The 16,940-nt window shown below is 40.5% G+C and overlaps 1 protein-coding gene across 5 annotated transcripts in view; it reads right to left on the minus strand.

Annotated features, from left to right (window-relative positions):
• Positions 1 to 16,940, minus strand: part of LOC128888722 (neurexin-1) — a 400,486-nt gene that overhangs the window by 107,972 nt on the left and 275,574 nt on the right. For all 5 annotated transcript variants that reach the window (XM_054145807.1, XM_054145804.1, XM_054145806.1 and 2 more), the window contains one exon: positions 1,129 to 1,236. In XM_054145807.1, the coding sequence (XP_054001782.1) occupies positions 1,129 to 1,236 (108 nt within the window). The remainder of the gene's footprint in view (positions 1 to 1,128; positions 1,237 to 16,940) is intronic.

Raw genomic sequence — 16,940 nt, forward strand, 5'->3', positions numbered from 1 at the left:
CCCCCCTCCCGCGCGCTCTTGTTTTCGATATCGCGTTTCGCATCCGCTAGTTTCGTTGTCAATCGGTTTCCCTCTTTTCCTTTTCCCTATCCACTGTGCAATCTCTTTCTGATTATTCGCCTCGACCGATTTATCGGGGTGGCTTTTAATGGGATTAACGCGAAACCGTTTCGATCAGCGACTAATCGAAACGATCGACGCGCGTCCGTGGACCAGTAATCGGATGAAACACTTTCGGAAAACGAAACAGCCCCGCGAACCGTTCCGCTTTGTGATAACCGCTGCGCATTTTTTGGGGGTGACAAAAATTCAGTTATAGTGACCGTTGTACATTTTTCTCGATTTTAAATGTTTAGTCATTTTATTTGCGTGTATCTTGTGCTACGAAAATTATAACCGACTTTGTAGAAATGTACACGGCTTAATGGTATCATTTAAGACAAAACCGAAGTGAAAGAAGATTGTTTATGCGAAATTGAGAATTCTTATGATTCCATTCTTCTAGGATTCTTATGATTCCATTCTTCTAGGATTCTTATAAATGAATTTCATTCGTCACACTTGTCGTTTCACAATTTCATTTGTGACATTTCTCTGAATTGCAAAAAGCAATAAAATATAATCTTTACAAAAAGGATTGTTATCTACATTTCTCTCGAAATAAAACAATGTTTGATATAAAACAAATATTTTTCTCATATTAATCCATGTACTCGTTATTACAACAGAAGTGTGAAACCATACATCCACATAACCCGAGCTTCATGATTCCCCAAACACATAAACGTGTATCACGCTTTGTAATCATGTTCGAAACAATTTCATATCGCTCTACAGGGTGTCCCAAAAGTCGGGGAGGAGCCGGAAATGAGGGGGTATCTGAGACGATTCCGAACAACAATTTCCTTTGCAAAAATGTCGGATGGGGCTTCGTTGAGGAGATATTAATGTAAATAAATAAATAAAAAAAAAAAAAACAAAAAAAAAAAAGAATCAAACATGGTCGGTACAAATGTGCCCGGCAGGCTTCCTGTCACGTGTCACATAGGGTCAAGTCAATTACCACCAGTTGGTTCACCACTCCCCTATCGAAGAGAGAAAGACCATAAACGAAGTGAAAGGACATACCCTGCTGTGCGCCCCGCTGCGGCTGTACATGATCAATCCGTTGGGCTCGTTGGTACGTATTTTGAAGGATATGCTCTCGGAGTCGGCGGCCTTCCACGGCGGCAGGATCTGAAACAAACGAGACAGGCGGCTCTTAATACGTCACTCCGTGGCCGTTGCCGTTACTTCTGAACGAATAACCGTGGAAAAGAGAGAAACGGAAGGAAGGCCGAGATCCCTCGACGTCCCGGAGAAGAATGGCCGCGAGCGGACAGCGTCGGCGACCCGTCGCGTCGCTTACGGAATCCAAAATTTCTCTGCTCCGCGTCCGTGGGGCCGTCCGGTCCATTCATCATGCACGATGGCTTAAATAATCACGTGTCCCGTGTTCTCGTGGAATTTTTACTTCAATTTCGAAGCGGAACCGAGCGCTATACCTGCAGCGGACGCGGCTGAGTGATTTACGTAACGCCGTTTTCGGAATCGAGAAATTCGAGGGGGAACTAGCCCCCCCCCCTCCACCCCACCCTCCCCTGCTGGTCGCCCGGATGGTTAAATCGTATTTCGCGGGGAACTCCCGTCTCGTCGTCGCTCCCGTCTCGCTTTCCCGCTCGAGACGAAAGAAAGAAATTAGAGAAAAACGAAACGTAGAGATTTCTGGGGGTGGGGGGGGGTGGGGGGTGGGGGGTGGAGAAAAGAAGAAATCGTCGACTCGCGAGGAAAGCAGGTGGGCGGATGGCGAGATGAAAATGTTGACAAAATGTATTTGCGTGTGTCGAGTGGCCGCCGTCGGGAATTTCGGAAGTTTTTCATCCGGTTTGGCGCCGCCTCTCACCGGCGTCTACGCTGGAATCGAGATGTTTCGTTACGCGATGGGAGCTGGGGGTTGCCTCGAGTGTCTCGCTAGAACTCGCGGGAGTCGTCTGGAGCTGAACGTGAACATGTTTAACCGCGACAAACCGCGCCGACGGTGGGCGGGACTTTATTTATTCGACGAATTGGCACGGATCCTGCGCAGGGGGGGAATGTCTGGGTAAGATACGCGGAAGCTGGTACGAGATGTAACGCTGGTCCCGAAATTGCGAGTGTCGTATCGCTGTGTTGGAGTATTTGTAGTCCAAGGAACGATTTACGAAGATAGTTCGCGCACGGTCGCTGTACGTGGTCGGTACGGGGTAACGGAGCACGGTGATATTGGATACGCTTTTTAAGTAGTCGGACGGTGGATGTGATCAGACGGACGATCGGAATCGTTCGTGACGATGCTGTTGGAACGGTGCTCTTAAACTATTTTAGATATGTATTTCGTTGAACAAAGTCGTAATTTGATGACGATGTGTCCGAATATTAATGTATTAATTAATTATCTAGTGGATCGTTAAATAAATCAAATTTACATTTCCGTTTAACAGAATACACAGCAAAGTCTCCACGAATGCACAAATTTCTCTCCCGTAAATGCACCGAAACCATCCCCACCTTCAAGATCAAAGATATACTGAAAATATGGACCGACGTCTTTTCCCACGCACTCTCTTTAACAATAAATAATTTCAACAAAATCGATCTTTCGAACGCGTGAAAATTATTCCCGTAGCTAGACAAAACACAAACAAACGTTTATATAGAATTTGAATCTGACATGTCGATTAGTTCTTTCTCCAAAAAATCTCAAACGTTACACGACTCTTTGAAGTTCCAAGCGAGTCGAATGTGGACTTCAATAGTTTCTACAAAATCGATTTCTCAACCTGAACAAAATTACCTAACGAAACATCAATAAACGTTCGTACAGAATATGAATTCGATAAGTCCAATAATTTCTCCCTAAACATATTTCGAATGCTGAATTTTGTAGAGTTTCAGGTCATGCGCACTCTGACAGAAATACGCCTCCGCAGTTGTCAGCGTCATGTTTCCAGGTTAGCACACTCGAGTAAAAAAAAATGTTTACGGTTCCTCCTAACACCTCGACGAATTATCCAACATCTGTTCCGTCGATAAAAAAGGCGACAGAACGCGCGACACGTTTTTACGGTGTCGTTCGTGGCGTGACGCTCGAAAGAGAAACGAAGAATGCTTGGAAAGAAAACTGAGCGACCGCGCGAGGACCCGTTTTGTTTGATGTGGATTCATAGTGGCAAGACGCGCACTGCATTATTCAGAAGGCGTATCTGACCTCATGACGGAACTCGATTTTAAATGTAGCCACGTTGCTTTGAGCTATCGGGATTTTAATACTTTGAAAATCCTGCTTGAGGCATACCGAACGTTGCATCTGCGACTGTTGCTGCTGCGAAGGACGTTTATCGTTTTCAGGCAATGGACAATCTGTTTGAACTACTTCTTAACAGAGGTTTGTATTTAGAACCCATCAGACTTTCGAATCCATTCAGACTTTAATTTCTTTTTTTAGACTTTCTTTATTTTTAGAAGCTTCAGATTTTGCTGAGTGTTTAACATTATTTTATTTTTTGTTTGTATTAACGCAGTCGTTAAGTTGCACGTGATGTATATTTTGTAAGAATGAGAAGAGGTGGGACATAATACGAAAATAGTTAGGAAACACTGATTCAAAGACACGTCATATTTTGAAGATAATATAATTTAAAGAGCCTCGTAAATAGGATAAATAATTTTTAACAATTCGAAGCTTTGAAATATCGCAGAAATGCCACCGGCACCTTTTCGCGAATATTTCAATTTATCCTTGACGCGCATTCCCTTGATACTGTCCTATCCGCGCCATCTTAATTTAAAATAAGAATTACACTTCCATTTCTGGTAAAGTTGTCCGGGTATCACGAGGTTTGGTCAGGAACAACGTAACACGAGCGATAAATGAATCTTAATGTATTCCTAGGGGGATGCTAAATGCTAAGGCACGAAACTTGCAGTTTGCATTTCGACCTTTTCTTTCCTCGGTTGACTTATTCATTACGCTCGTGGGCGACACCATGGCGAAACTTTCCACGGGACAATATTGTCCCAAGGAACCCACACAGCTATTTCTTGTTATGGTTCCACGTTAGACCGACTTTTACTGCTTTCGCGAAGCGAGCAATATTCTCCTGTGTTCGTAAGAAAGTTCAAAATTCGGTCGATCTGATTTACATCGTTCGGACCAGCATGCTTCGTTGGCTATTTAGTTCAATAAACTTGTGTATTTCTAAATAAACATTCTTAGCTGGGTGACAACTTTAAATAAAGAATAAAAAATAATTTAATATTTCAACGTATCTTAAATAAAATGTTTTAGTTCAATGATGCCTTGAGAATTAGATGATAGATCATGTAATTAATTTAAAATTCAATTATCCTTACAAATCGCATTATCAAAAATTATTTTACGAAATGCTTGTGTTCATTGCTGAATATGCTGCGGACTATTTAAAGTCCGTTATCGTATTATATATATAATTTTTGTACGAAATCTTAAAATCTGCAATTGTTACATGAAATTACTTTTACTGTTTAATACGCTAACGTTTCTTTCTTATCTACCTTTCTTTCTCTAGATGACTCAAAGGTGTGCCCAAGAAAATTGCTTCGATGATACGATCCACCGAGAAGAGTTAGCGAGACGAAGCACCTAAGAGAATATCAAACACTGTCAGCGCAAGTTATTACAGACCGCTCTGTATCGATTTCATGAGAGACGCTGTTTTACTGAACGTCATCGTGGGCCCTTTGTATTCATTTTTCGACAGACTTTCTGTGCTACCTTCCAAGTATTGTAAAAAATCGAGGATTATTTATATTAGCGAGTGCACGAGTTATGTTTATTTTATTCGGTACACATGCGATTTCAGACGACTCGTTTTCAGACGACGAATTGCTTCAACAATGCCACAAGAATATAAGATACAATAAGAAACAAAGAACGGAAAAGAAAGGAAAATATGTAGTATATTCTCAACTAGAAAGGATACAACGATTCAAACGATACAAGAATTACACAAACGTGGCAACACTGGAACTTAAAATACGAATCACATTTCAACTACTTTGAAGTGTACAATTGCACTTGAAGTTTCGTCAGAAATACGAGTAGATTCGCGTCTTCGATAGAATGGAAAACCGGGCTGGAAAAGTTTTTCTCGCAAGTGGTTCGCAACGAAACTGATCGATTTAGAAATGGAAGAGGAAGATACCGAACAAAGAGACCGATTCGAACTGTTCTCCTATTTTCGGCGCATCGGGAATACGAGGACGAAGAATCGCGGTTTGGTAGAGTCCTTTGGAAGTTAAGAAAACGAAGATAAGGAAGAAGGCGATTGCCGTGGAAGCGTGAAACTCGAGAACGAGTCAGTTAACGCGGATACTCCTGTCGCTTTTTCTAATGAGCTCGTTATCTCCCTCGAAACGCTTATTAATTGCTTACCTTGTTAATTAGAAGAAAAATGGCGCACCAAAGAGGTTTTTCCACCCCTTTGTCTCTATTTCCATCTCGTACCTGTCACCGGCCATTGAAATCTACTTTTGTCCTGTCGATGTGTTGCGCGGGTATAGATTTACGTATTTTTAATTAAATAAGGAAACTGTGGGGCGGCTAATTAAAATTAACGTTAACGATATCGCGATGTTGCGCTTTCACAGAATTTTGTTGTGGACGTGAATTGCAAAGGAAGTCCGATTTGTAATAATCGCGTGTAAAAGTCGAACCAGGTGTGATTATTTATTATTAGTTCGTGATTGAAATTGGAAATGGACGTTTGTTACAAATGGAATGATTTATACCTGTATTTAGTTGTACTATGTAAATATACACAGTGCAATAAATTATAGAGGTTGGCAGAATTTTATGTCGGATTACTTCAAGTTTGAATGAATTCAGAAATGCTTGAAATATTAATGTAAGAAATATACATAATTATAGTACCTAAATAACTTTAATGTTGTCTCATGTTTCATGTAAATGTATATATATATATATATATTCTGTCGGTAATGTGGCGCTCTTTGCCAACAGAGATCGGTAGTGTAGGTTACTCTATTCCTAACAACTACTTAGAGTTCTGTACTACCGGTCATTATCGACAGAATGCACTATGTTACTGGCAGAGTATTTTAATTTATCGACAGACTGCAGCCCGTCTCTTGTGCACCTCGCCGCTCAATTCAAAGTAGCTAATTAAACCGTTGAACCTAGAAAGCTGAAATTTTGCACAGAGGTTTCCTTCACGATGCATACAAGGAATAAGAAAGGATTGCAACGTTGGTATTCCACGCGGGTGAAACCGCGGGATGCAGTTAGTTAAAAATAAAAAGTTCGTACTCTAAAAATAAAATTTCACCCGGTCGCAAGTTTCACGCGAGGCGAATTAACGTTTTCAAAATGTTTCTCTACGTTGAGAATAAAAATATTTAATTTAAAAATAAATGTTAATGCGGTCATATGTTTTACTTAGAGTGGGTGTTTTTAAATTTTGTCCTCGTCATAAATAAAAATACCCAGTTTAAAAATGAAATTATATGTGGTCACGCGCTACATGTATGATAGAATGTTTCCGGTGTCTGTCATCATTGAGATTAAAAACGTGTAATTTAAAAATAAAATTGCACGTGACTGAAACTCACAATATTTGACACATTTATGAATAAAAATACGTCGATATGTTGAGATAAGATTCCACGTTGTCTCGAGTTCTATTTATTGTTAGAGTGGAATGACGTCTTTGATATTTACCGTAATTACGAATGAAAATAACCAGTCCACGTGCCCATAAGTTTAACCCAAAATGTCATAACGTCTTTGAAGTTCGTCTTAGCTACAAATAAAAGTATGTAGTATGAAAAATAAATTTCATTTCCAGGAAAATAACGTTGCTGGTATACATGTATATTCCACTTACGATTAAAAATAAAATTGCACGTCTTTACGAGCTTCGCCTCCAGTCGAATAACATATTCCATATCTAACGTGGTTATAAATAAACACACGCAATATTTATATCGATCGTAAACGAAATGCGAGCTGTAAAATAAGATCGCGACAAACTTAACGACGAGGGTGTAAAAACACTCGAGAAAAAAGCGAATGTTCACAGGTACATTGGGAAGAAAATCTTATCGGAATGGACTGGGAACCATTTTTGCGAATCCTCGAGGACCCCCAGCGATGAATCATAGAACTCGTTCCAGGGTGAAGTCTCTCGAATTAGCTGGGAATGAGAAATCTCGTTTAGACGAGGTACCTATTCTCTTCCCCTCCCTCCGACTCCTGCTTCCAATTCCTGCCCTCTGCACTCGAACACCCCCAACCCCCCACCGCCCACTCACCCGCCGTGCCCATCTATCCCGGTGAAATTCGTCTGGAAAGTCTGATCCACAAAGTGGTGCTTCGTCGTGGCTTGGAAGGAGGATATTTCATACGGAAACTGGCTCGGTCTTTCACCCCGCGCCCTTCGACGTTCCAGCTTCTAAGCCTTCCCTCTCGCACCACCCCAGCATCCCTTCGATGGGCGGCCTTCGGAAAGCCTCGCCCATTCCGCGAAATTACAGACGGAATGGGGAGACGGGGACGCCCGGCGACGATCAATTAGAAAAGTTAAATTACTTGGCGAAATAAATTATTTACTAATCTATGGGTTTCCGTCTAATCCCGGTCAACGGATTCCGAACGCGCAGTCGGATAAACCTTGGACTCGTGACGAATATCGCGACGGGATACAATAGCGTCCATTTCGTAAAAAAAAAAAAAAAAAAAAAAAATATGTATATTTATTTCGGTAAAGAGATCAGAAAAACAGGAAAATTCGTCCATTGAACGATATTTGGTAATAATCGCGGAACGTGGAGTATTATTTAAAATTCGTTATCCAGCGAAGACATTTTAATTAACGTATTTTATCAGAAATGTTTTGCCAGTTGCAATTGAAAGGTCGACAAAAAAAAAAAAAAATAATTAAAATTTCGAACCGAGCGAAGAAAAAGTTCCGTTTTTTTTTTCGCGAGCGTATAAAATTTCTCTACCGAGCACGAATGTTTAATAATATTTCATGCATCGGTAGTTAAGAAGCTAATGAGAAATTATTAAAAATTTCTGATGATAGAAAGTGTAACGGATATGTGAACAAACGTATCACATTGCGTTAAAAGAAATTCAAAACCATAAAGATAACCGGATAAATGACGCTCTTCATCAAAAATAAAGTTCATGTTCTTCTACGTAATCGATACAAATATTCTCAAAATCTTTCAGAGAATTTTAGAAAATATAAACTGCAAATACTCCGCACGAACGGTGGATATAAATAATAAAACTGAAGCGTTTCCCTTAAACAACGACAGGAATTTCCAGCAAAGACACCGCACGGAAAATTCCCGTTTTCCGTTGTTTCAAATTCACGGATGCAAATTCGCTGGATCGACCATGTTTGCGCTACGGCCGAGCGAAATTCCGAAAACTGCGCGCGCGGGATGAAAATTTTAATCGAACGACTATCCCGCCCGCCGAAAAGCCAGTCCCAAAAACAAGAACACCGTCGCGCTATCGCGATATGTAAATCTCTGTTTGTCCGTGAGGCTTATCAGGGGTAACTGGTTCAGAAAACACCGCGGTGTCTGCATTAAAATGTGCATTATAGAGGTACGAGAAAATTTGTACGTTTCGCGATACGCAAATTAAACGGCGACCCACAAATACCGGGGACAATGGCCGCGGTCTTAACGGCGGCGCATCATCGGCCTCGTTTCGAACGAAGGAGACCCGTAATCGGTGCAAAAATCGCAAAATTGTACACTTGCTTTAAGTTGGAGAATTAGGCCACCGTTCGTCGTGGACTCCAAAGCCTGAATTATGCAATGGAGGCGAGTCGTATCTTTGGGCGAAGGTACGGGAAAGAAGAGGAAACATTTTTATTACTTCTAAGAGGATTCTGTAAAATATTTGCACGGTACTCTTTAAATTGTTCGATTGTACATGATTCTAGGTTAATTTAGAATCTCCTCTCCTGTTTCCTATTTACCTATCTACGTATTACGTATTTATCGTCTCCTTTTATTTTTACGATTTCGATCTTCCACTTTCTCTATTTATTATCCTCTCCTCTTATTCCTATCTTTATCCAGGATATACGTAGTAAATCGTTCCATCCACTTTGTAATGATCTTTTAATAAGCTTCTATATATATCTCTGACTGAACTAAACGTATCAAGCTTCGAGTCACGATAGATTCTAAACATCTAAAATTCGAGTTCCTTAAATCTGTCGATGGAGTCCTTCGAGAAGCGAGCGAAGCCAACGGAAGTGTCGAAATTGGTCGACTTCCTCGAGGCAACTACTCTGATTAATGTAGAAGACCGAACCTAATCAGACCCTCTTGATTACCGTGAAGTCCAAGTTGCCACCGAAAGGGACGTGTTTGATATTCAATTTCTTCAAAGGAGACTCGATCCGAGAGTGGTTATAGGAGGAATGACTTCTTTGCCAATGGTCGCGTCGCAGGACTCGTGGTTGGCCGCAGTAACCACCAATAGTGGTCACGGTCAATCCGTGAAAAGGATGCTAGGCGGAGGATATACCATGAAAAACCAGTCTCCGAAGCAACTGAAAGGATTGCTTTGACGGGGTTGCGTACGTTGGGTTCTAAGGCACCTAGGTTTGCTATTAGTTTCCTGGACTTTTGCCAATAATTAAATAACACGATGAAATTTTACAAAAATGTAATATATAATTCTTAAATAAATGGATCCAATCCAATATGCGCATTGGTAGCGATAAGTAATGAAGAGGATAACAGCCGAAAGTTTTCACTTAAAAATTGCACATCTAAGACAATATCTCCTAATGTAGCCTGTCTAATAAGCCCACAAACTCTCGAATAAGATCCAGAAAATTATAATCTACTACTTCTAATAACGACTCAATGTCACAAGATTAATGTAAGTTTTATTTAAGATAAATTTTCCGTAAGAAAGTACTGTAGCTACCCTGTGGACCGAGCTATAACCCTCTGATTCCAGGTTTAAGCAGTGCCTTTGGTGCATTAAAGCGAGCACGACGTGTAAACAGATGCGAAAACATCGGAGAAATCCACATAGAAACCGTCGTTGGGACAGCAATCTGTTTACGAAGTTAAGCACAGTTATAAACAGTCTCATTAAAACGGCGAGGTCCAGGGTAGAAGTCGCTCGGGGAACCCGACGAAACTTTTAAAACACCGCTTTCTCCAGATTATACTTAACCGAATATTTCGCGATTCGCCACCGGACTCGCTAATTGTTTGCGATGCTGTTTGTTCGCCGAGTTATCGCGAGTTTTAATGACGAGAAACTTGCCCCATGTTCAGGCACGTTTGACGCAGTCGCACTTGTTACCAGCGCGCCCCACTCCGTAATTTGTCCGTTTGTTCTGTATTAAATGTTATTCATTGTAACTTATATACGTTAGAAAAAAATAGGACCTATTTAATTGAATAACTGAGGAATATTTAATACGATGTGCAGTTGTTTTTAGTTCGTAGAATAGTGGAAATAATTACATGAAATAATTTTTACGTTTATGTGGAACTTAAGTAAATATGCATCTGGATTTGTTTGCTAGAGTAAGAAGGACAAATCAAGCAATGAAAGACAGTTTGTAGTTGACGAAAAGAAGTATTTTGTCGGTAATGCAGTGTTCTCTGCTAATAGGACACGGTAACGTAGGACACTCATTCAGTAAAACAGATCACTCTGTTGATAACGACTAGTTAGAGTTCTATACTACCGACTCTTATCGATTGAGACCACTGTATTATTAACAGAATATTGTACCCTATCGACAAAACACCCCACGCTTTCTGTGCACCAGCTGCCATGACTTAGAGCTTAAAGCACTCATACTTACGCAAAAATCGTAAACATTCAAACAAACAGAAATGCTTTATTCTCCAACCCATTTCAGAACAATCTCCCTCTCGTTAGAAATTTATCACTTCGATGTCCTACAACGTCGACGACTTTATAAGAACATCGTTCCCAACACTTCCATTTGTCAGCCGCTTCCACCGAGTTTTAATAACGCGGAAACCGAACCTCGTTCGAAGTACCATCACGTATCGCGGCGGTTGCACTCGCTGCTATTTATTAGCGCCCCTCTGCCCCTTCTCAACAACCCCCGAAATTTCTGTTATAATTCCATATATTATATCGGGTCGCGGTGTTACCGAGCTCACGTTAAATATTCATGTAACGTTTCCGTTGAATATCCATCGAGCCATCTATACGGGGGATCACAGGACGTTCGCCACGCGAATATCCCGCGCGACATTATAGGGAGAACATGCATTCGCGTTGCACGGGGTTGCACGGGGTTGCACGTACCGTGCGCCAACGTATTGGCGAGGATTACAGACGCCTGACATTATTGCGCGAATGGAACGGTGTCTTCTACCCCGCGGCGTTCCATCTTGAAGAGAAATTTGATAGAAGTGATTCGGAACGAAGTCGATTCTGAGGCGGGATGTGCGTAAATGTATGTATATATATATTCTGTCGGTAATGTGGCGCTCTCTGCCAATAGGGCTTGGTAATGTAGAGCACACGATCGGTAGTGTAGGTTACTCTGTTCGCAACAACTACCTAGAGTTCTATACTACCGGCCATTATCGACAGAGCGCATTATGTTACCGGCAGAGTATTTTAATTTATCGACAGAATAAGCTCTCCGGTGCAGTTCGCGACTCAATTCAAAGTAATTTTTGTTAATTAGTAGCAACGATTAAAGAAAACACTAATCTCCTGATGAGGTTTATTCTTGATATACGTCAAAAATCGTTCCTGAATACGTGCACACGATATAAAATAAATCTAAAGTGTCGTCAGGTTTAAAATCTTTGACTCTAATTGTTATTAAACAAATAGTCGTATGAATTCTCTACAACGAAAGAACTTAGTTAACTCAATTATGAAACATGGATCAAGGGAGCCTCAGGATTCCTGTTGGAGATCAGTATCATCGCGGACGACGTAGTTGCGCAACTCGTGGTAGATTCAAGGGACCCTCCATGGGTTGTAAGTTAGTTATGTTAAAGGGATGGGAACGCCAAGGGACTGAGCGTGTTACAAGCCAAGGTTAGGTCGGACATCCTATTCCTCGGAGGATCCGTTCTACCGAGGATTCAAGCCGAAACCGCATTCCGCGCGATCCCTTGGCGTATCGGTTACTGTCAGATCCCGACGTCCTTCCACGGGCAAAGAAATTAATCTCCATTTAAAGTTTCCCGTCAGAAAACGTCGGCTGTCCTCTCTTGAGTGCTCTTCCGGTACGATCAGTTTTCACTCATCTCTTTCTCCTATCGATAATTCCAGGCAACCTTGGTTAACCGCGGGAAGGGATGGTCTTGGCCACAGTGCGCTGGAATCTCGCTTTTCGCGGCCAAAAGTATTTTAGCATTATTTCGAGACGATTAGCAAGGTTCGAGGTGATAGTATGGTAGCGTGGTTTTCGTTTACATATTTTTCAATAACGAAAAATATTTTTGAACTTTTTAACCACTCCATATGCTTCGTTTAAAATTTGTTTGACGTTCGACGAGAACAATGGGAAACAAAATTCCGAAGCCCTCTGTTGTAAAACCATTTATTTCCGCTAGATATGATTTCGTGTATAGTCGTATAGATCACTATGGCGGGAGATTACCTGGCCGCAAGTTAAATTACGTTATCCGATCCACGAGAATGTCAGCTGAATAGAGACGCGTCACGATGTAGTTACTATCAAGACCTGACATGGCTGCCATGAGCGATACCCTTCTTGGATAACTTTGAAATTAAGGTCAATGGTACGTATATATCGGCTGATAATTAAGTCCCCGAAAGGTGTCCATGTAAATTAGCGACGGGAATTTAGAGAAAAGGTAAACCAATCGTCGGATCGTCTTGTTTGACGTTCCGATGGTTTGCTTAATAGAAGCAAATCGATCGGGCGATCGATTAAACATCCGTGACTATTGGTGCTCTGAATTGATAATAACCGCAAGGTACGCATCAGTGCCCGTGGTCAGTGGGTCATTTGATTTTATGATGAGGCTAGCTGCAACGTTGACTGAAGGCAATTCTGCGAAAGGACACAGCTTGCATCCAGATTGGATATTATTCGTGTTGGTTAAGTTAATCGAGAATGCTTCTTCGATCCAATTTTATCGAACAATTCAGAGTAACAAAATTATGAATATTCAAATACTTCTACATATTTATTTATATATAAAATATATTTAATATAACATATATATATATATATATATAATTATTATATTATATATCATCATAATTCCAAATGCTCTTCAGGCTTACATAAAAGTGCCAAACCAATTATTAATTAAATCTGAATCGCGTATCAATTTAAAACTTCAACTTTTCGTGTACAATCCAATCTTTCGTTTAACGTTTTTCAACTGAATACCGCGAAATAGCGGAACGAATTTCGCAAATGGCTACGTCGCGATAAGGGTGACTTTAAAAGGGTAAAGGATAACCCTTCCTTCTTAACTGTACCACGACGCATCCTTTGTGCGGATTTCTAGCTGCTTGCTCGTGCCTGCATTTGCCTAAAGCTGTCGAAGTAAAGTTCAACCGAGTTGCAGAACCGCAAGTTGACTCGTGCGAGCTGCAAGTTTCGAGCTTGATGTGAAACGTTATAGGTCGATGCCTAACCGCAAGGAACTGTGTCACGCCCCATAGCCCGGTCTTTTGTCAAAAGTAGCCCGGTCTTTTGTCAAAAGTAGCCCGCTCACGGCAGGACGAAAACTTATCCTTGCTTTTAGGTGTCTAACAATTGATCAAAGTGATAATGGAATCACGCGTTTCAAAGGCGGTTCGGTTTAACATCTCGAGCAGAGCATATTGAATAATATTAATAGGGAAGTTTGTAAGTGTTATATGAGAAGCAATTTGTACATACAAATATTAAAGTTAGAATTGAATTTTAATTTCAATTTGCAAGATTGGTTGGGTGAAAGGGTGCGACGAATATTTTCTTGAGCAACGCTATACCGGGGTACAGTTTCTTTTTTTTTTTTTTAGAAAAACTGAGAATTTCAATCGAAATTTTTAAATCGATTAGAATTAATTTTCTAAGACATATCAGAAATGACTCGGTGAAATGAATCCGTTTCCTATCGAGAGACGCTTTCATTATCCTTCGTAACCCTGGCTGACAGTTACCCGTCTTAATAACCCGTCTTAATAACGTAATGATCGTTGCAATAAACGTAAAAGGAGTACTCACCTGGTGCTGTCAATACCTTATCGCTATATAACTTTCGCATATCACGGCTGCTATCTTCGAATCCAAGAAACTGTACATTGGAAATACAGTATTTAAATATTGATTAATAGTTCAATTATATAGAGCGAATCACTAGAAACTGACATCTAAAAATCCTGTTTCACCAAATCAATCTGGTACTATAGTACTTATTGTACGCAATCACTGAATCGCTATCCCACCTAACACATTAAATATTTTCTAGCGTTAATGACTCTCTAACAACAAGTGAAGCTTCCAACTTGAGAAGTCAAGAGTTGAATTACTATAGCGGTGAAGCTCTTAAAATTAATTGGACGTAGTTTGGACAGTGCAGTTGCGTACTATGTCTAATAAGCTCATTTGTTTTGTTCGTTCAAACAAAATTAAACGAACTATATTTTCGATTACCTTTAATCTGATTGGATTACCTGAGTTGAATTTCTGCCTCGGAATGGAGTACTTCAAATAATTGATCGTTATTAATAAAAGGACATTTGTAATCACTGAACTAGTAAACTCTCTGGTAGAAGAAAAATCCCTTAATTCGACCACTATAATAGAATAATAAAATTCAAATAATAGTGATCACAGGAAGTAATAATGCAGCTTTTTTTTTTATATAAAGGACTCGAGCTACTACTAGTTACCTGTTTATCGATAGCAATATCATCGCCGACACACCTTTGCAATAATATTTGAATCTTCTTTTAAATTACACTTTCAACAACAATTATCCCCATTTTTTATCTAAATTGAAATTTCTGCTATGAACTCGATCATTTTTCCATTCGAGCCCTTACTAAACAAGGTGTCAAACAAATATAATTCGATTCGATCAGCGAAAAAGCTGCGATACTTATAAAACAACCTACCGGAATTTCGCCAAAATCCTGATTGTAATCAACCACAATATTAAGAAAAAAAAAAAAACTAACGTCCACTCGTCATCCTGAGATGCGGATCCCGACAGTCGGGTTCGTTGCGCCTGGAAAGCTGGCGAGCCGGGAATCCGAGTAATCGAGAAATATATATTCAAAGTTATTTCGTGTTTTCTTACCCAGAGCCCCACCGTGCCGCAGCTGCGCAAGAGTTACGATATTGGTGTCGTGGTTGCGCGAGGCATCGGTACACCTCGAGCCGCCGTAGACGAGAATTTAGAGAGAGCTTATTCGCGAGGTGAGAGAAACAAAAGGGTTGGGGCGGGTGTTGGGGCGTGGGTGTACGTCTCCTTTACGTGTGGCTCGTGTATGTATAGGTGTGTTATGCGTGTGTGTCGTCTGTGAAGGTGAAACGAACGTGAGACGAGCTGAACTGATCCTGTTTAGTGAAACAAGTCGGCCCACGGAGGTCCAAATTTCATTGATGTTCTCGCGGTGGTCGCCGATCAACGGATAAAAACCTTACGCACTCCTCCGTTTCGCTGGAAAAACGATGATCCAGGGACGTTATATCGTTCCTATTTCAAGAGAGCGAATCGTCTTCGACGTTCTACGGAGACGTCTCCGATCTCGCGCTGGACGAAACCTTCTCCGTGATCTGAAGATTTTGAAAATTTCGCGTTTCTGCAACGTGCCAGATCGACGGTGTTTAACCATCCACTTGTGGCGATTTTATTGCATCTTTTAGAGAAGAAGATCGAATCGAATAATTGTAACTGACTTCGACGACTTTCGAACAAAAGTAGATTGTTGGTTTGCAGTGGATGCCGTTGGTTTGAGTGTGTTTTTCCTCACAGAGACATAGAGAAATGTGATACGTAAATTATTCGCAGCAATCGCTTCAAATTTTAGAATGAATCCACGATGAACTCTTCAAAGATGAAGTTTGGATCCTGTTCTTCCAAACTAATCGATTAACTCTATTTCTACGATTTAACCGTTAGAGATCCGATTTTCCAAATTAAATTTAAGAAGATATGAATGTATTTATTACTAGAACAATTTTGACAGTATGTACTGACGTATATACAGCGAGATATTAAAAACAAAGAAATTGCTAGTGTACAATTCGATTTAAGAGTCCAGTATCAAATTTGAAACTTAGATCGTTCAAGGGTTAAGAACAGGGACTAGTTCTGGTCTAGTCTAACTTTCTTGTCTTTAATCGTGATTGAAATGTCGAAATTCGTCAAACTGTAGGTAACAAATGACGATATGAAATTAAATACACCGTTATTAACGAGTACCTGGACTTTGTAAACGTGTCTCGAAGAGTTCCGACGCTACAGCCAAACCTACCGATGATACAACAATTTTGCAATAAACGAGGCGTGCTGATACCAGACACCTAGAGCTAAAAAATGTGCCCTAATACAGATTCGTGGAAGAGTAACGAAGCCTAACGGAGAGTAACAAGACCCTAAGAGGAGAATATAATCCCACCGCTAGTCAGTTATTTTGACAAACGATCCTACAGTTGCTTCCGATGAAATAGAGAACAGTTTTGCAATAATTTCCAATACATTCTAAATGTACCGATACAAGAGTTCCTACTCTCTACAATTTGTACCCTATATCTAATCCTACTGATCAAAGCTACACACGCACAAGTCTTGTCAATATCCATAGTTATTTCGGACACTATTCTCACAGTCGAGAG

This window comes from Hylaeus anthracinus, unplaced genomic scaffold, assembly GCF_026225885.1.
Source record: "Hylaeus anthracinus isolate JK02 unplaced genomic scaffold, UHH_iyHylAnth1.0_haploid 11994, whole genome shotgun sequence".
NCBI lineage: Eukaryota > Metazoa > Arthropoda > Insecta > Hymenoptera > Colletidae > Hylaeus > Hylaeus anthracinus.